General features: G+C 40.7%; 1 protein-coding gene across 1 annotated transcript in view; it reads left to right on the top strand.

Annotated features, from left to right (window-relative positions):
- DCHS2 (dachsous cadherin-related 2) overlaps window positions 1-20,928 on the top strand; it is an 80,658-nt gene that overhangs the window by 17,577 nt on the left and 42,153 nt on the right. The window contains 2 exon segments of the mRNA XM_031553246.1: window positions 2,656-2,887; window positions 19,339-19,575. Of these exon segments, the coding sequence (XP_031409106.1) occupies window positions 2,656-2,887; window positions 19,339-19,575 (469 nt within the window).

Below are 20,928 nucleotides of genomic sequence, written 5' to 3'. Positions count from 1 at the left end.
TAGTAGGCCATGCTGCCTGTGCAGTTTTCTTTGTCTTTTACACTGAAGCAATTAAACGCTGAGATGAGCACTCAACACTTGCAGGCAAAGCTTCTAAAGAAGCTAATGCTTTTAAAATAATTGGCACTGTCTCTCCATTTTGACAGCATTGTGACTTGATGGTGACATACCATATTTTAAGTTTAACAAAGAAAAGATTTTCCATATCAGAGATCCTGTGTTCCCAGCTGAGCTGGGAACAAAAAGTCAACAGTATTGTTCACTGACAAAAGCATTGGAGGCTGTAGTGGAAATCCTGACAGATTCTAAGTGTTTTACAGAGTCAACAAGAAGAAATACAGCTATTCAAAACTGCACCATTTCTACTTACTAAGCTAAAGAACCTCCAAGGCAGCACAGTTATTTATTTATTGGAAACAGCATGAAGAGGTGTACTGGTAGCTTCCTACTTTCTGAAAAATTTGATCCTACCAAAGAACAGAAAATATTACTTGTAGTTATTTGCCTTGGTGAAAACTTCTTACGCCCCATCCTTATTCTGTGGGTCACAGAAATGACAGGATTCTGATAAAGAAGCTGATGTAATTGTGAGGTTTTTTTTTGCATCAAGCAGTAGTTAAAATACTTGCATGCTTGAGAAACAGTTTCAAAATAAACAGCTATGCTGTTTGTTGCTTTTAATATGTTTTGTCAACGTTTTTGTCAACAAAAGTATTTTGTCAACGAAATACTTGTTTAAATCAGCCTTCATATTTCAGAATATGTACTTTGTGTTTGCTTTTGAGTAGATTAAGTATATCCAGAGGTTAGAAGAAGCACCTTGCTCCTTCTCAGTCAGGATGTTACTTAGAAAATTTGATATGCAGAGTAAGAACTAGGCCATAACCAGGTTAACATTGCTTTTGACTCATGTGAAAGATTATATTGCTGCTTCAAGAAGAGCTGTGCCTGAATCCATCATAAAATTTGATGTGTTTTCTGAGAGATTAAGTAATAGGTTTCCAACTTGCTTCTCCCATATAGTTAGAGTGAATCGATTTCCAAAGATTTTACTCTTCACACAGCTCTTTATGATAAATTTAGATTGGCTGAAGGGGCCATTTTTTCCATGTCTCTTTAGTAATATTGAGACTTGGAAGAAGCAGTGTAACTCATAAGATATGGCAGTTTGATTTATTGCAGTTCTAACCTTTGCATCTTTCTAGATACCTTTTATTCTTGACCTCACTTCTTCCTTGCCCTGTTTCCTTTAGGAAGGTTTGTGATTCCTGTCATTAAGTACCTTAAAGCTGTGGAGCCACAGCCCTAAGGAATTACCTGGTAGTGGGCTTTTAGCAGAGCATTTGGGTTTCCTTCTCATGGATATCACAGTACTGGAGAAACACTCGCTCTACAGAGAAAATGAGAATCTAGTGAGAATGATAGTAGTATTTCTCCCTCAGGTTTAAGTCTGATCCTGTGGAGATAAAAAGCAAATTCCCCAAAAGTTTGGCACATAGTGCAAGCATAAAGTAATACCCAGTCAGAATTACTGGATGGTTTCTGTGATGATTAGGTTTAAAAGTATGCACGTGCAGAGTCAACAAGTACACAGAGAAGTTAGGTTGGTCTTTAGAGAGCATATAGCTGGAAAGATGATCACCTTAGAAAGGGATAATCAGAAACAAATGGAAAAGCTTACCCTTGCCCTAGGCTCAGAAGAAAAACTCCAAGAAGAGCAACCTCCAGAGAGAGATCCTCCCCCCATGGCAGTCAGCCCTTAAATGGGGTCCAGGAGAGGTGCAGCCACACTCCACCCCTTCTGGTCACACAACTGAATTGCCTTCACCTGAGCTCCCATGGCTCCCATGGCTGACTCAGGTGATCAATCAAAGGTTTAGGCTTGATTCAACAGTTCCATACAGTATCTAACACATAGAATTAGGTTGTGGAGACGTGCAATGTAGTTATTTTTAAATATCACCGCTACTGTGACAGCAAAATGAAGTTTGGACTGCTCAGCATAGCTTGTCATTTGTACTTGCCAGCATGCCATCTGTGTCGGTGGTTTTGGTAGGTGCCGTAACAGATCCAAGCACCATGCTCCCAGCCTGACTTTGTAGCATGCAGGATCCTTCCTCCATCTGCGCATCGCTGTAGTGTATACAGTGTGTGCAGGGTGCATGTGTGCGCAATCCTTTATGCCTACATAAAGGCGGGAGTGTGGCAGGTAGGACTTTGGCTGTCCTGCATTGGTCTGCTCCCAACACGTTTTATTAATCGACACCGAAAAAGTCTTGCATGCATTGTTGCAGTGGTCATGCATTTAAATCTGAAAGATTCAAAGATTGAAAAAAGCTATTAAACCCTGACTTTTGTGTCTGAAGAAATAGATGATGTATAAGATGATTTCCATGTGAAATCACCAGCTGACTTTGCAGTTGCGAGAAGTCGAACTTCTGAATGTATTGTTAGCGAGCATGCTGGAGCTGTCCTGAGCACGTAGCTGGCCTGGTGTCAATATTTTGGGATGTTCATACCTTTTGTTGTTTTCAATAGACATTTTCACTGCTCAGTAGTGTTGCAGTGTGTTCTTTAATGATGTGCTGAAGCTAGATGTGTCATTCTGTTGTGTACATTTATGATATTGAAATATTTTTCTGATTTGTCTAACAGGGTGGGCTGAGTGCCCAAGCTTTTGTTCGCATTGAGATAGAAGATATTAATGATAATGAACCTGTTTTTGAACAAACCATCTACGTGACAAGCATCAGCAGTCACACAGAACCAGGAACAGAGATCATCAATGTTGTTGCCAGAGACAGAGATTCAGGCATATATGGAGCTGTCACGTATGAGCTGGTCCCAGGAGAATTTTCTTCTCTTTTCACAGTGGACCCTACTACAGGTACTGATTCAGAAGGACTATAATTATACTTTTGTATCTTTTCCTTGAAAGTTGGTTTGGATGGTTTTTGTTTCTTTTGTTTTGTTTTGTTTTGTTTTGTTTTGTTTTGTTTTTCACCTGGAATCATGTAATACAGCTGAAACTTAAGTTCTCCATCAAAGGATGGAGGATTTAGGTTCAACATGAAGCTTTTGCGTTCCCTGGAATAAACAGGAGAACAGGAAACTACAATATAGGACAAGCAGTTATGTCCTTTCAGTGTTTCCAGACAGAAATCCACTCACTGTTATAAGAAATAATGACTTTTTACAGTAATATTTGAATTCATAGAATCATAGAATTGCTCAGGTTGGAAAAGCCCTTGAAGATCAAGTCCAACCACAACCTAGCCATACTACCCTGACTCTAACAATCCTCTGCTGGATCATGTCCCTGAGCACCACATCCACATGATTTTTAAACACATTCAGGGATTGTGACTCAACCACCTCCCTGGGGAGCCTGTTTCAGTGCTTTAAAGCCCTTTCTGTAAAGAAGTTTTCCATGATATCCAACCTAAATTACCTTGGTGCAACTTGAGGCCATCTCCCCTCGTCCTGTCACCTGTTACCAGAGAGAAGACACCAGCCCCGCTCTCAATTCCTCAAATTTTTAGATATGTATTTGAAAAGCAATCAAAGCCCTCTCAAAATGTTTCTTCTTTCATTTCATCTCTCCATTTCTGTCCTAATCTTTCCATGCATTGTGCTACAGAATGTCTCCCATTCTTCTTGCAGTCTTAGAATATTCATCTGACTCTCTGCATGACTTGATGATTAGCCACAGAAGTGTCTTTTTCTGCCTTTTTTCTTTTTCTGGTGTGACCCTTCCCCCTTCTGGTTTCCAATAAGAGGATCAATGAAGCTGTGACAATGGAGGCAAGAACGCAATTTTGGCAAAAACAAATCTAGATTAATTTTTTCTATGCCAGTTTGAATCTGGCAGATTGATTTGCTTTTCCAACAGTCATAAAGCAGCCTGTGTAGCCTGCTTTCTAATCCTAAAGTAATTAGCACTGTCAGCTGGAATGAACATGAGCTGTGTATCCGTGAAGGCCCTCATCTTTCAGAGAGTAGCTAACCAAGCTGCAGCTCCCACTGTACTGGGAGTCCACCCTTGCATATTGCTTATGTACTGGATGTATCCTGATCAACAGTTTTGCTTCCTGATGATGTTGGCACAGGGGATCATTTTATATATATATTTTTAAGACTTTAGAGTCATTGTATTGCGTGCATGGTTTACATATATTAGTTGTTTGGCTTACGAGCCACTATAATCTTTGTTCTTTCAAAATAGTGCCTCTTTTTACCTTCTTGTACATTCCTCAAAATATTCTAATGAACAGAAGACTCCAATCTTCTTAGGAATTTGGTCTGGTTGACTTGTCTATTTCATAGTTTAACTACAGACTTCTACTGCCTGTCACATCAAATTCTCTAGGGCACACCTTTTGCCAAACATGTGTAGGTAAATGAATAATTAAAAAGCTGGTTCTCCACCAGCATTTAACTGGTCATTTTAAAACTGCATCGGTAGGCTTGTCGGAGAGTCTGTGTTGATTGTGCTAGAAGTACTGGCTGTGCTGCAGTGCTTCCTTCTGTAAAGGGTTCTTGCTCAGATTGGGACCTTTTAAGTCTTTTTTTTTTTCACTTTTGGCACTTTATGTAGGACAAATGTCATTCTCAATCATGAAGACCATGGAAGATTCCATTACCTTGCAGATCTACCATAGTGTTTGATCAAAGGCAGACCAAGTTCAGGGTGAAGTAATGTGAGATCATTACTGACATTTCATGATGAGAAACACAATTAGGTTAGAAACGCTATTCCCAACATTGTAAAGCTTGGACTCTGTCATGGGTTTATGATTTTTGGTTATTGGTGTTCTGCATCATAACATCATGTAGTGCACTGGGAGTTAGAGAGTTAATGCTCCAGTTCTGGGTACCTGTCTGGAAGAGAAGAAGAACTACATACCCCAGGGGATTTTGTGTTCAGAGGGGGGATAAAGCCCCTGGCAAGGTCATGAGACCAGGCTCTGCTCCCTGCTGCCCAGCCCAACTGCACGTCTCGCCTCAGCATTAGTTTAAGGCCTTCAGTTTTTGGACACTCTCTCATTATATTCGTTTTATTAGATGCAATTCTAATTATATTGTATTATATTGTATTATAGTGTGTTATCTTGCATTCTGATATCTTATTTAGCAAATTAGTTTGTTTCTCCTCAGATTGTTGCCACTGTTATTTCTGGGGCCCATCTCTCTTTCCCTTTATTTTCCCATTTCCAGAGATGCAGACCCACAGGTCCCCCTGCCTCACTAGTCACGGAAGCAGGCTAAATCAACCCATAAACTGTTGACATGCTTGGTGGAGAAGGCAGGCAGAAACAGATTTAAGCAGGCTCCCAGTCTCTCCCTTTGAATCTTTTATGTGCTTTTTGAATGCTCATCTGTTCACGTTAATCTCCCTGAATATACTGTTCATTATTTTAATTATTTCGCTGAGTATTTGTATTTGTCATATTTTGAAGAAGCCTTCCCCAAAACCAGAGAATACTGAGTGGCAGGGAGTGTGGAGGGTCTTGGGAGAGACTTTAGACAGATGGACATCCTTGGTGTCACGGAACTTTACTCCTGAACACCTGCAAGATCCTGAGAGCCTAAACAGATATTTGAGAGGGATGTTGCGGCTCAGGCAGATCTGAGGAGGCACAAATGATTTGGAGTCTGTCTAATGCTTATCGGGCCTTATTTAATACTATCCCAGAGAGGGAGACGGTTTCTGAAATTGAGTCTTAAACCAAAAGGGAGAGTCTCCAAGCTGATAGGGAGAATCTCCAGGTCTGGAAAGATTGTCTCCTACTCAAGAGAAAAGACCTCCAATCTGAGTGGGACACCCTCCGGTCTGAGAGAGACACCCTCCAATCTGAGCAGGACTCCCTCCAATCTGAGAGAGAGATCTTCTGAACTGAGAGAGACACCCTGCAATCCAAACTCAGCAGTCTCCAATCTCACTGGGACACCCTCCAGTCTGAATGGGAAGCCTTCCAATCCGAGAGAGACGCCCTCCAATCAGAGAGAGACTCCTTTCGATCTAAACTTGACAGCCTTCAATCTCAACAAGACACCCTTCAGTCTGAGCCAGACATCCTCCAGTTCCAAGAGGAACATCCTCAAGTCTGAACGGGATGTGCTCCAAACTGAGCGAGACACCTTCCAGTTCACAAAATTCTGTCTCCAAAGTGAACTAAACAACATTCAGGCTCATTGAGTCATGCTTGAATCTGAACTAAATACCTTCATAATTGAAAGAGAAAGACTCCAAGCTAAACTGGAGAGTGGGAGCATCAAAACTGACAAACCTGATCAACCACAGGAGGCACCGGAATTGATGTCAATTGCACCTGTAACAGGATGGAAAGTAAAATGGAAGTTGGCTCAAGTAGAACAAAAGGAAGAGGAGGAGGAGAAAGTAGAGGAAGCAGATACTGTAAGAGAAGATGAGGGAAGAGGTCCAGAGGAGTGGCTCTGAGCTCTAAGGGATCCAGAGAGAGTGCTGTGACCCCCAGTAAGATCACAGTCACCAACGCCTAGAAGGGTAACAGCGAGTCCTGAAAGAGTAGGAGGTGCGCAAGATATTGTCACCATTACCACTGAACTCTGAAAATGAATGAAATTCGAGGTCCGAGAGACTTCATGCCACCCAAATGAGCCTATTGTCACCTGATTACTTTGATACTGGGACAATGGGGCCAACAGTGTGACGCTAGAGAGAGAAGCTCTCCAACTGGATAGCATTGCCAGGGACTCAGCCATTGACAGAGGTATTAGTACATGCCAGGATGAGGCCTTCACCCTCTGGAAGTGGATGCTGTTAGCCATAAAAGGAGAGCATCCCTTCAAAGATGTTCTGATGCCTGAGAGAAAGAAATGGGCTGACACAGAAAAAGGCATCCATTATTTCAGGGAGTACTCTGTGGTGGAAATGTTACATGTCCACACGTTTGTTCCTGATGATCCAGACCAAGAGTGTGATCCTAACAGAGCCAGGTGTACACCAAATATGTGGTGTACATTCACAAAGACTGCACCAGAAAGGTATGCCAGCACATTAGCAGCAATGTATGGCAGAGGGGAAAGAATACCCTTGATAAATAAACTGATTAATAAACTTCAAGACAGAATGGAGAGCAATCAAGAAGACATAATAGACAAACTGTCTACCGTGCTTTATGCTGATGGAACCGATGAATCCATGGCAGTATCAGATACACCTGATGGGGACCAGGATTCCCAAAACAGCCTACCAGTTTCCTCCCAATCTGCATCATCCAACATCTCAGCTATTAAAAGAAGACCTCCTGCTTGAGCAAGTGACAACAGTAAGACTATGACACATATTGCCTTGTGGCATTACCTACGTGACTACGGAGAAGATAGGAAGAAGTGGCATAAACAACCCACTCCTCACTTCAAGCACGGATAATAAAATTACAAGACAGATCAAGCACCATGGTGAACTTCTCCATAAAGGTGATTGCTCCAGTTGCTTCGGGACATGGCAAAAGCCTTAAGAATGACAGAGGTAACCTGTCATAGAGGGGCCTACCCCCAGCCAGGGGGGGGGAAGAGACAATAGAGTGTATTGGGCTGTGTGGATTAGATGGCCTGGCACATCAGAACCACAGAAATATAAAGCACTGGTATTTCTGGGGTGACTGCGGGTTCCCAAGAGCTGAATATCTTGGAGGCTGAAATAAGCCTCACTAATAAAGACTGGTAAAAGCAACCAGTCAGAATCTGATTGCACTTAATCAGATCTCCTGGTAATTCAAGAGATCAGACTGTGTTTTGTTTTCACTTATTAATACTAGTGGCATGTGTGATTTCTGAGGAATACACGTTTTCTATTTATGTTCTTGCTAGTGTACCTACAACAGTGCTTATTGCTTATTGTTTTAGACTGTTGGCAATATGTAGACAAAATGAACCTAAAAATTGCCAATTTGCTACTCAAAAGTTTTTGCAGTCTTTGTGGGTTAAATAGCTGCAAAAGCTGTTCGATGTTCAGAGCGACTAAATGGCTCGTTGTGGTGCAGTGATTTCAGTTATTCCTCCTCACTTCTTGGGATGTTGACTTTTTCTAGTTTTTGTCCTTGTAAACTTTCTCTGTACACTTACAGAGGTTGCACACAAGGTTATGTGAGGATCTTTAGATTATCTACTTATGTGGACTGCATTTTGTGAATGGCAGATGTTGTCCAAATATGACTGGAACAGCAGTTCTTCAGCACTCTGATTGCCAAACCCATCAGCTGAACACAACACTACTGTTTTATTTATTTTCCTTTTAGTATTATAGGACCTAAAAGGAGGCACAGCAATGGTGCTGGAGTGTTCCATGAATTTACCTTTCTGATAAGTTTTATTCTTAAGCAGCTAGTTTTTCTCACTAGTAGAGCGTTTAGAAGTGAGAAGTTAAAGTCAGTGCATTCATCTTTGAATTACTTTGTTGATTATAGCCCTGAGTGTTGCCTGTATAAATAGACAAAGATATTTTCAGTGTTATGAGATGTAAATTAATTACTAGTGAACAGTTTGTCACATTACACTATGATATTTGAAAATCATATGTAAGATGAAGCTGTTGGAGTGCTGCATTAGATTACTCACTAAAGACTCACTTTTTTTCCCAAATCACTTTTCATTTTTAGAAGAGAGATGGGTAAATTTATAAAATAAAAACTATAACCTCTTCTATGGCTGATTTATGGCTGTCACTTTGTGAAAGCAATTATATAGACGTATCAGGAAAGTCTTTTGCTTTGCATAGTGAACTGTGTTCGCAATACAGGTATCACACTAGCTGGTTAACCACTTGCTGTATTTATCAGTGATACTTCTGTTCATAGAGGTTGAGGTCAGGCCACATCCACGCTGCTTGAAGGGGTTCCATCTTTTGTTTCAGGCACTGTGATGTGGATGCTGTATAGATAAATTCAGTGGAAGAAGGAAGGAGGAGCTTTTCATTGGTCAGACAGGTGTTTGCTTAAAAGGTTCTTTGAATTCTATTATTCTATTTAGTAATAGCATATATATATATTTTTTACTGTTTTAGTCTTTGGATTCTGTATTTATTGTTTGTGATACACTCTTATATATGTAAATAATGTATTGTGTTTTCTTTTGAGAAAAAATAGAAGCAGTATTTTTCACTTGGTTGATGATAGACTGTCCACAGGAAAATAAAACATTTTAAGAAATATATAGCTAGAAAAACATGTGGCTGAAGAACTGCTGACTGGTTCCTTCTCTAGATCACGAATTATTATCATTTCTTTCTTGTGGTGCTGTAAAGAACATCTTGGCTTTGTTTATTTCCTTTTCTAGGTAACTGATCCGTAAGTGGTCTATGAACACCACTTGCGAACTGATTGTCAGAGCAAGGTAAACAGCATTCCTGGCTAAGAAGCTATCTGAATTATGCTTGTTTATTTTCCCTGTCATTACGTAATAAGCTATCTGAAAGACAAGGTGTTTGTATTTGTGGCTGAGTAAGTAATTAAAATTGTAAGTCACAGGATATGATCACAAGTGTGGCAGAAAACCTACACAATGCTTAAATTAAATTGAATTCACAAACTTTCATTATGTTGCGTTAATATTTTCTTTCACCCATGGGCATAAGAGTAATTTTTCCGTTGATCTTAGTGATAACCTTCTTGAAAGCTGGAAAAATATGGTTATCATCTCATTATAGTCCTGGTTCAAAGAAGCTGCTTCAAATGAACAAAAATAATAATAGTCAATGTGGTTTTATCATGTCATTCTTCAGATAAACTGTTTGTTTGTTTTTTAAAACAGTCTAGAACAATGGGCTAGTCACTGTGTATGAGAAGTGAAGTCATGAAAGTCAATAGCCGTGGGTTTGTGTTCATTTGAAGATATAGTATAAAAAGGATGTAGAAAAGGTAGAGTTCACACAGTTGTCATCACAGTAGTACAATCATTTAACTTAGCTTTTCTCTTTCTTTTGACAATTTAAGACATTTAGGCTCTTGTTTCCGTGAATCTTCTCTATATTAGATGTCTAGAACAGAGGCTGTCCATGTATATTACAAAGACCATTTCTATGATGAATTTAGAGATCTCTCCACTGAATTGAAGACACTTGTATCAGACTTCTGTCATAATGCATTCTGCTTTTTATTTACAGCAAAAAAATACATATTGAGTAGAACAGACGTACCTTTTCACAAGCTGGTCAGTAGTTTAGCTTTAAAATTTCCCTAAACATGCATTCTGATTTCTGTTTAACTGAATAGCATTGGGCATTGTGCAGTTGAAATGTCCTGGAAGAGATGTAGGGCAATCCAGGGGCTTAGTCCATTGGATAGAAATAAAGGAAGAAGACAGCTGAAGAACATGCAAGTTTAAGAGTGTAGCAATTTCTACTTTAGTCATCCAAAAAGCAGATTTAAGTCCAGTATCTTATCTCTTTAACAGCACCTAGTAATGAAAGCAAAAAGGAGAGGTTAAGAAAGGACTTCTGCAGCATGGTTCTTCCACTGGTACATTTGGCTTGCTTTGGTAGCGTGCAATTCAGTCCTGTACTACTTCCAGTACTCTACTGCAGCACCATATGTAGATTCAATTTAATGTCAAACTGAGTTAAAATAACCTTCTTTATTTGGTGTAGAGCACAAGAATAGATTAATTCCAGTTAAGAATGTTGACAAGTTCTGTTTTATTGAAGAAAATGGAAATGCTGTTATTCGATAGTTGCATCTTGGGAGATTTTCATTGCCTGAAACAGTCTTGTTTGTTTTTATTACAATATAGGTTGACAATAAAAGTTAAAATACCAAAATTTCTTTTTTTGGGAAAGAAAATATCTAATTTTTTTCAACTGTATGTTTTATTAAATGTTTAATATGTAGCAGATTGTAATATGCATCAAAGTAAATTGAGAAAGCATCCTTTTTAAAGAAAGCAAGGCTGTTTTTATGGTGATTAATGATATTTTCATACCGTATTGTAGGAAAAAAATAGTTTATTTTTAAACTACTTCTGGCATTTTCTTGCAGCATATAGTACATTTGCTAAACATATGAAGAAGTTCTCATAAATAACGTGTAAAATTAGGAGTGTTTTTATTCTGGAATGTTTTGAGACTACATCTTTTAACTGATGTTTCTTCCATTGCTGTTTTTCTAATCTTTCACATGAAATTGATATCATATTCAGAACGCTGCAAATTAAAGGAATATATATGAGACATTGGATTAGCTCAGTAAGTTTTCAGTTTTGAAGAATTTTATTCGTGTTAAGACACAAGTAGAGATCTCAACCGAATAATTCATGAACAGTGACCTTAATCACTGAGTTCTCATTTATTGAATAGTAAAACAAAAGAAGCATACATGTCCCTGAAGCATACATGTCCCTGAAACATACAAATAAAATTTGTATAGAACCAATCATGTACAAAGAGAAAAATTCCTGCAAGCTACATGCCAAAAGCTCAACAATGCAATAGTAGTGATACGTGTACTTGAGACTCATTGTGCGTGACACAATGCAAAGTATTTCCAAAAAGAAAATTCTAACCTACCCTCCTTTCTTGTATCTCAGTCAATGTCAGATCTCAGAAATGCACAAGATGAGACCAATTGGGAATGAGCTGCTGGGGTGCTGCTCTTGGTCTGTGTGAGGCAGCTGGTGAGGGATGGCAGCAGAAAAAATGAAGATGAGAAAAATTGTACTCAAACCTCAGATTTTGTAGGAAAGGAATAACATGAGGTTAGTACAGTTAAATTCAGGCAATCAGTATGTTTCTTTAATAGAGATTGTATAGTTCTCAAGCATGAAGTGTTAAGTAAGAAACCATCAGTTATTGCTGGCAGTGGAGACATGTTCTGTTCTTGCATTCTCTTCCATTTCAGCAGAACAAGCTGAACATTGCCTTTCTCAGCAGAGCTCAGATGGATGGGGTTGGCACCTCACTGCCCCTTTCCTGTGTGTGCGCTGTTTAGTTTTCAGGGAGGTGACAGTCCTGGGGCCTTGCAGTTGGTTTCTGCAGAAAAGTGAAGGCTCTCCTTTGGGTTCACAGTTAACTTAAAAGAAAAGGGTGCCAAGTCACACAAAGAACAAATAGGCTTGACAAAATGCCTTCACTGCTAGGCTGTTAAAGTGAACATAGTAAGGAATGTATGTAGTAGAAATTCTGTTTTAGAGGATTAAGATAAGCATCTGGATTGTTCTGCAGTGCTCTCAGTACAAAAACATCAAATATCTCTTATTGTGCTTATCATGCTTCAGTTAGTGCCTGTGCTGGAAATGTGTATCTTTTTGTGTGCAGTGCCTTCAAGGAAATACCACCTTTGGTAACTCTGGCTGTGGAGCTTTGTCACCAGGTTGTGTATTGAACTGGCTTTGAATCTTCAAGCTGGCAGCTGGATTGCAAAGGTCTTCCATTAAGATGTTTTTGGAAAACTTCAGTCAGCTAGGCAGCTGAAAGTGAGGTGAGATGGCAGTGCTGGAGCTGCAAGGGGTGTGGGGAAGGCTCGACAGCAGCTTATGTGGCAAGAGTCCAGCCCACTTCACTGTTAAATGCTGTTTTTAACCATTTCTTTGTTTTTAAACTCAAGCCTAGCCTTATATGTTTGCACACAAAGAGAACTGGTGTTAGGTTCTGAGTTACCATTATGTTAGATTAAGAATAACAAAATAAGGCAGTATGAAAGGAAATGTCCATGCACCAGCAAATTGGGTCTCTTCAGATGTATGGGACTTTATTGACAATTTGGATTTTGTTTATTTATTTATTTAGGTGGCAGGGAATTGCTACTTAAATGTATAATAGTGCAACATAAAGAAAGCTGTGTCAATGAAACACTTGTTTATTTCCGAGTTCAGTTTAGTTCTGATGTCCTGTGGTGATTCATAAGAGTCTTTGTTACATTCACATTTGCCTTACGGTAAGCCAAACAAACAAACCAACCAACCAACCCAGGACAGGACTGGGCTTGTTAGCAGGCTGAAGTTGTAAGATAGTAATGGATTAATGTGACAGGCAGGCAGTTCGGCATCTTCAGGTTTTTTTAATAATGTGTTGTAGAAAATGAGTTTCAAGGAGCTGTTTGATTTAACAGTTTTCTGAAGAATGTGCATTAATCACACTTGTTGGAAATCTGAGCTGTTTTTTATGTTGAAATTTAACGTGGGGAGAAAAGGATCAAAGCATCTCTCCATCTTATTTGAAAAGCTAAGACAAACTTTTCTTGTAAAAAAAGCATAAATTGGTGGAGCCAGCACTCTAAAAAATTTGCCTTTGTTGAACTCCAAGCTTCTTGAAATCATTGGAAGTTATTTTTTTAAGTGTTGTAAATTTTGTTTGGAGTTTTTCATGGGATTGGTGAGCATTGTTTTAGGATTGACTGGGACCTGAGGACGTTTACAGAGCTACATTATAAATATCCAAGTACTAGTTCCTTATATTGTAGATAACCACTACTCACTGAAATCCCAACCACTGCTTATGTCATGAAGATTAAGCTCTTACAAGTAATTTTTATAAGCTGAAGCTGTGCACGTTATGTGGGTAGACAGTAAATAACACCATAGTTCCTCATTAATTCTTCCCTTTCCCTTAACAGTTGATAAACTAGCTCTTCAAACAGTGCAGAATTTTGCAGAATGTTGATACGGTTACCATCAAAAATTCAGCTTCATTAAAAAAAAAACAACAACAAAGCAAAACAGGTGCATCTTAAATACAGATGAATTGCTAAAATTGCAATCTGAGCGTTAACTGGAGTTGTCAGACACTCTGGTTCTCCCTGGGACAGTGCTGTTTTTAATGTGAATGCAGTTTGTCACCTGACTGTGTGTGCCCCTCCAAGGCAAATTTTCTCACATATTTCTTTGCAACACGTAAAAAAGCAAAGCTGTATGAATGCCTGCATTGAGGAGTTAGTGTGCTGGGTTGGGTCAGACATGCTCCCAATAGATCAGTGGGTCTGCACTGACCTACGTGGTGTTAAACTGCAGGTTTAGAGACCAGCTTTGGAGGTGAACTGGGGTAGTGAACTATGCATAGCTTTTCGCCATCTGCTTACTGTCTGAGTTGTATCAGTCCACGTCCCATCCTAGGATGTTTGCTAAAGGAATACTAACATCATCTACAATTGTTAGGGCACTGAGTTCCACAATCTCAGAAAATGTTAGTGTTTGTTGACTTTATTCCTCTTCCTGTGTGCTGAATTCACTTTTCCACCAACAGTGAGAAAAAATAGAAGCTAGTTAAATGAGTACATTTTTCTATCTGATCTAGACTTTGTTACTGAAATCAGTGTGTCCGGATTTATCCCTTTGCCTTTGCAGTGCTTAACTAGTAAAAAATGTTTCCCTACTAACGGCTGTAAACGTAGAGCAGTTTTTCTTTTGTTTACATGTTGAGAATACAGGAAGTAACAGGCATAGGGAGCGGGGCTAGTCAGGGCACCCAAAAAAAGGGTGGAGAGTCTTGGTAATTGGGGACTCCTTACTGGGAGCACTGAGGCTCCTGTTTGCCACCCAGATAATCTCTCCAGTGAGGTGTGCTGTCTTCCTGGGGCGCAAGTGAGAGGCATTAGGAAGGTTCTACCACAGCTCATTAAGCCGGAAGACTATCCTTATATTGTCATTCAGACTGGGTCCCGGGATGCTGCAGTGATGAAACTGAAGAATGTTAAAAAGGACTTTGCATCTCTTGGAATGATGTTGAAGGGATCAGGGGTGCGGGTAATGTTCTCCTCTGTTCTTCTGATGGGTAGCTGGGACCCAGGAAGATGGAGGAGAACGTATTGAGGAAATGATTGGCTGAGGCGCGGTGTCTTTGGGCATTTTGATCTTAGACAGGCCTTTGAGAAACCGGATATTTGGGCTCCTGATGGACTCTGACTGAGCAAGTGGGACACGAGTGTTCAGGGGAGCAAGGTCTCTGGATTGATTACCAAGGCTTTAAACTAGGTCCAAAGGTGGAAGGAAAGGGAGTTAGATGTGACAGTGTATGGCTGAGGGATGTTGTCACTGTTGGAGATAGCAAGGAAAAACCTTTGAGTTTTCCCATAGGATTGTGCGAGGACTCTTCAGAAAAGGTCATGTTGCCGTTACCTCATCTAAAATTTTCTTGTGTCCCTCTATGGGTAACTGCACCTGCTGCTTCCCTTAAATGTCTGTATGCCAATGCGTGTAGCTTGGGAAATAAAAAGGATAAGCTGGAGATCTGTGTACAGCTGCAGGACTGTGGTGGGACAGATTGCATGACTGGAATGCTGTCATGGAGGGCTACGTCCTTTTTCAGAAAGACAATCTGGGGAAATAAGGTGGAGGAGTTGCCTTTTATATGAGAGACCAACTAGAATGTAATGAGCTCCACCTGGGAGAGGGGGCAGAACGTGTGCAGAGCTTCTGGGTGAGAATTAAGGGGTGGGCTGGTATGGCTGACGTTGCTGTGGGAGTGTACTACAGGTCACCAGATCAGGAAGATCAAATCTATGAGGCCTTCTATAAGAAGCTGGAAGTAGCTTCACAATCCTGTGTGCTGGTTCTCATGGTGGACTTCAACCATCCAGATATCTGGAGGGCCTGTCCTCTTGGGAGGAGTATAGGAGTGTTGTCAGGGCCTGCAGAGAAGCAACAAGGAAGGCTAAAGCTCACCTGGAACTGAAGCTGGTGAAGGAGATAAAGGGTAATAAGAAGGGTTGTTTTTTTTTAACTATGTTAACAGTAAAAAGAAGACTAAGTATAAAGTGAGTCCCCTGCTGATTGAGGGAGATGGTAATGGGGGATGTGGAGAAGGTGGAGATGCTGAACATCTTTTTGCTTTGGTCTTCACTTCAGAGACTCCCCCTTGGGACTCCTGGACCCTGGGGGGAAGAGAGAGTCCAGGAAACGGTGAGCTTTCCTGTGGTTGAGGGGGAGCTGGTCTGGGGGCACCTAGGTGGGATAAATGTGCACAAATCCACAGGCCCGTATGGGAGGCATCCACACATGCTGAGGGAGCTGACAGAGGTGATGGCCAGGTCACTCTCTATCACTTTTGACAGGTCTTGGAGAACAGGAGAGGTGCCTGAAGACTGGAGGATAGCCAGTGTCACTCCAGTCTTCAAAATGGGCAAGAAGGAGGATCCTGGAAACTACAGGCCAGTCAGTCTCACCTCTGTCCCTGGAAAGGTAATGGAACAGCTTGTCTTAGATGCCATCTCCAAGCAATTGAAAGAGAAGAAGGTCATCAGGAATAGTCAGCATAGATTCACCAAGGGATAATTGTGCTCGACCAACCTCATAGCCTTCTATGATGGCATCACCAGCTGGGTAGTTGGAAGGAGAGCAGTAGATATCAACTACCTTGACTTGAGCAAGGCTTTTTATACTGTCTCCCCAACATCCTTATATTGAAGCTAAGAAAGTGTGGGATAGATGAGTGGACAGGGAGGTGGGTTGAGAACTGGCTGACTGGCCAAGCTCAGAGGGTGGTGATCGGTGGTGCAGAGTCTGGTTGGAGACCTGTAACCTGCAGTGTTCCCCAGGGGTTGGTGCTGGGTCTTGTCTTGTACAATATCTTTATCAACGGTCTTGATGAGGGTATAGTGCCCACCATCAGTAGTAAGCTGATGATACAAAGCTGGAAGGAGTGACTGACACACCTTAAGGCTGTGCTGCCATTCAGCAAGGCCCGGACAGACGAGAGCTGGCAGCAATAAACCAGATGAGATTTAACAGAAGCAAGTGTAGAATCTTGCACCTTGGAAGGAATAACTGTGAGTATCAGTTCAGGTTGGGGGATCACCTGCTGAAGAGGAGCTCTGCAGAGAAGGATCTGGGGGTCCTGGTGGATGACAGGTTGGCCGTGAGCCCGCAGTACGCCCTGATGGCCAAGAAGGCCAATGGGATCCTGGGTTCATTAAAAGTAGCATGGCCAGCAGGGCAAAAGAAGTGATCCTCTCCCTCTACTTTGCCCTGGTCAGGCCTCACCTGGAGTACTGCATCCAGTTCTGGGCTCCCTAGTACAAAAACTAGGGAGAGTCCAGTGGAGGGCCACAAAGGTGATAAAAAGCCTGGAACATCTCCCTTGTGTGGAAAGGCTGAGTGAACTAGGTCTGTTCAGCCTTGAGAAAGGAAGACTCTGAGGTAATCTGATTAATGTTTGTAAGAATCTTAAGTGTGGGAGTCAAAGAGACGTGGCCAATCTCTTTTCAGCAGTCTGTGGGGACAGAACAAGAGGAAAGTGGAGCATAGGAAGTTCTGCACCAATATGTGAAGGAACAAGGGTGACGGGGCACTGCAACAGGCTGCCCAGGGAGGTTGTGGATTCTCCTCTGGAGATATTCAAGACCAGCCTGGATGCCTACCTGTGCAGCCTGCTGTAGGGGGGCTGCTTTGCAGGGGGGTTGAACTCAATGATCTCTGGAGGTGCCTTCCAGCCCCTACAGTTCTGTGATTCTGTGATCTTGAAGTATCCAAAATGAAAATGAGATTGTACGGCTTTTCAATAGAAAACTACCCATTAGTTAATAGGTAAAGTTAGTAATATACAGTCCATCTCATGTTTTCACTTAATTTGGCAGCAGCAATGTTGAAAATCCATACTTATAAGTTTAACCTCTGGGGGGAAAAAAAAAAGTTTTAAAAACCTTTCTCTTTCGAGCTACAGTTGCTCAGATTACCTCAGGAAATGACAGAAGTTTATGTCTCTGGAATACTATCAGGTTAAGCTAACTAATCATAAAACCCAATTATAAGAAGAACCAGGAAAAAAAAAAAACAAACCTAAAAAAAGGTTGATTCTTGGAATTGCATCAGTTATTGACATAGGAAATGGATTGATAATGAATTCTGAATCCACCTATATCTTCGAGGTTTTAGTGTGGTTTGTCACACTGGAATAGCTGTCTTTTGTTGTTGATAGAAAGCGTTCTTCCTTGATCATGAAGGCGCTTGGAAGGCATTTTAAGCACGTCAAGGCACAGTTTATTGCTATAATATCCTGACAGTACTTGGAAAATATAAAGCATGCACATTTCAATATTTATAAGGATTTTTATATATTTTCTGTTACTCTGCTTAAAAGTGCATTGCAGCCATGTTATGGCTTCATGCTGAATTTTCAGAAGATATGCTGTAGTGGAATCATGCACTGATTCTCCTAATTTTTACCCTGTATGACAAATGGGACCATTCAGTGACTGACTTAAGTGCCCAACATCATCCTTACTAAACCTATCTTGAGAGCTTACAAGAACCTACATCTTTGAGGAAGCTACAAACATAGCTCAGAGCTTAAAAGTAGAGAGCTACATTTTGGATGCAATTCTCACTCCTGAGATGTCTTTGCTCAAGTAAAGCTTTCTTTGAAGGTTAGACAACCTTTCATTGCAGAAGATGGGACAAGATTCCTGTCATGTGCATTCTTTCTATCTAATAATATTTAGGTGCTGACGTAGATGTGGATTTCTGTAGCAATATACAGAGTAACTGAAAATCAGGCAGAATTATCTGATGTTCATAAAGACTTATTTTAGTAGCGTGAAGAAAATGCATTTGGAGACAGCTAGTCTCTCATTCACCAGAGTTAGTGGATGAAAATGTGTTTATCTTAAGTAAAGTACATCCAAAGTGCTGTATTTCTGGACAGAGAATTGCATTTTCTTTTCACAGAATTACTTATTTCACATAGTTTAGATGAAATATAATTGATGGCAGTAGATGGTATTTTAATAGAAACTTGTAATCAGACAGCGGGTGATTGCTTTCCAGATAACTTCCACAGAGCCCAATGCTCCTGAGGCTTCAACTCCCCTCTGGGTGGATGTTTTCAGTGGGGAATTGAATTAACTGTCTGCAAATTTTGTTGGAAATAAAGTTAATTTTTACTGTTTGCAAAGATAAATTCCTTCTCCTAGCATGTTTTTTCCTCTAACTCACTTCAAGATTCTTAAATGTTAGTACTGGTGAAAGTGTCTTTTTACCGACATTGCTGAAAGCTCAGAACAACCCCACTAGCTCAGTGAGGTTCTGAGATCTAGCCAAATTTGTTTCTAGAACAGGAATGCTGTGCTGTGACACAGAGCTTACTGTGACTGGCTTTGTGCATGGTAGAAGACTGTATAATTTGAGAAAATTTGGCCCTTAAAAAGGGAACACTGCATGCCTAGTGATTGGAAAGTGGCAGAGCATGTACACAGTCACCACCTTCGGACATTTCTTCTTCGTTGTGTCTCACAGTCCTGGAAAGCTTTTTTCAACATTGCCTGGCCCTCTCTCTTAGAGCCAGAGGAATGCTGAAGCCATTTTGACAGCCTGCTAGTTTGGGAGAAGAGAATCCTGAACCTTTTTCATTATTCCTTTACTTTTGTACACTTTCAGGAATTATTTACCTGATCTCAGCTTTCAGTCACCTGGCACATTCTATGGTGCTTCTGGTAGTTTCTGCACAGGATGGGGGTGGTCTTTCCTCAGCCACCAATGCAGCTGTCACGGTGCACATCCTTGAGACCACTTCGGCCCCTGCCATATTTGAGAGATCCCGGTATGCTTTTTCTATACCCGAAGATGCACCTGAGGACAGCCTGGTGGGAGCTGTAAAGGCCAGAGAGCCTCCAGGTGAGTTGTGTGTTCAGAGATGATTCTCTCTTACAGTTGTGGCCATCAATGGGAAATGTCTACAGATAATATTTATTTAAACTTTCAGATGACTTACTAGTTCTGTTGAGCATCAAATAGTATTTACAGCTGGTATTTAAAACAAATGGTGTAATCGCTGCTATTTTGGGATGCCCTCTAGATCAGATGGAGATTGATGGTCATTTCTTTGGTAGCCCACTGGGAATGGCCCCGTTTTTAAACTTTAATTTACTTACTTGCTTTGCAATATGGTTTAAAGAAACCTTAGTTTTCTAATACGAATTTAGCATGCAAGAAGATGCTGTATTTTCCAGAGGGATTTGTGTAATTGTAAATGTGGAGATGAGGAGTACACTGTGAAAGTATAAGGAAGGGTCTGGTTGGTTGTGGCTTGTGTTAAAACATTTGCCTTGAAAGAATATCTGAGGGCAACACTCATGAGCGGAGAGTATTCTGAGTTATCAGAGAATCTGTAAGATGTGCTGCCACAAAAAAGAAATTTTTTTCCAAATCAAACAGTGAAGTTTAGATGGGTGTTTATTGGGCCTTAAAAATACATATGGGTAAGCTATTTGTTTTGTTTTGTTAGTCACTTTTAGAGGGAAATGGGTTAACTTTTGCCAAACTGTTGTCATAAAATACCCTGTCCTGAGAACCATGTATGTTTGGTTCTTATGCAGAGCACTGGGAGCCACGTGTCCGTGGCTTAGTGATGAATCTGCAAGTGAAGTGCAGCAGAGAGAGAAGTTTTAGGAATTTGTGATTAGTCGTGTCCCTCCATTTTCTTGTCCTTGGGAGGGACAGTGTATTGACCACTGTCCCCAAAGACGTAGCATCTGCAGAGCAGCCTCGGCAGTAAGCCTTTACGTAGCTCTTGCTTTAGACAGCATCTGGCTTCCTCAGGTTGAAGCAGTGGTCATCCATGATCAATAATTTCAGTATAATGCCTTTCTTGGAGGGGTCTGCTACCTGTCTCATTTCTTGCTGCAGTGAATGTCTGTGTATAGTGAAGTGATTCCCTTAAGAACAATTTATAGGAGCATTTTTCTGCAGTTCAGAGTAGGGAAAAACAAGAGGCTATTATACAATTTTTCACTCTATAGTTTTATCATACCGTAGATGAAAAGCGAACAGTGCACAAGTAGATAGAATAAATAAACTCAGATGAAGCTTATGCAGTATTTATGTTATTGAAGGGCTCTGGGGACAGGAACTAAGAATCATAGAAAACCCAAGTCAAATTCTGTGTAGCTTACACCTATCCCACTGAATTGAACAGCATGCATTCTTCGCAGTTCTCGCCAGCCTTCATGCTATCACTCTACTAGTATT

The sequence above is a fragment of the Meleagris gallopavo genome, chromosome 4 (genome assembly GCF_000146605.3).
Source record: "Meleagris gallopavo isolate NT-WF06-2002-E0010 breed Aviagen turkey brand Nicholas breeding stock chromosome 4, Turkey_5.1, whole genome shotgun sequence".
NCBI lineage: Eukaryota > Metazoa > Chordata > Aves > Galliformes > Phasianidae > Meleagris > Meleagris gallopavo.
The sequence above is the reverse complement of the archived record's forward strand: the minus strand, read 5'-3'. Positions and strand labels throughout refer to the sequence as shown.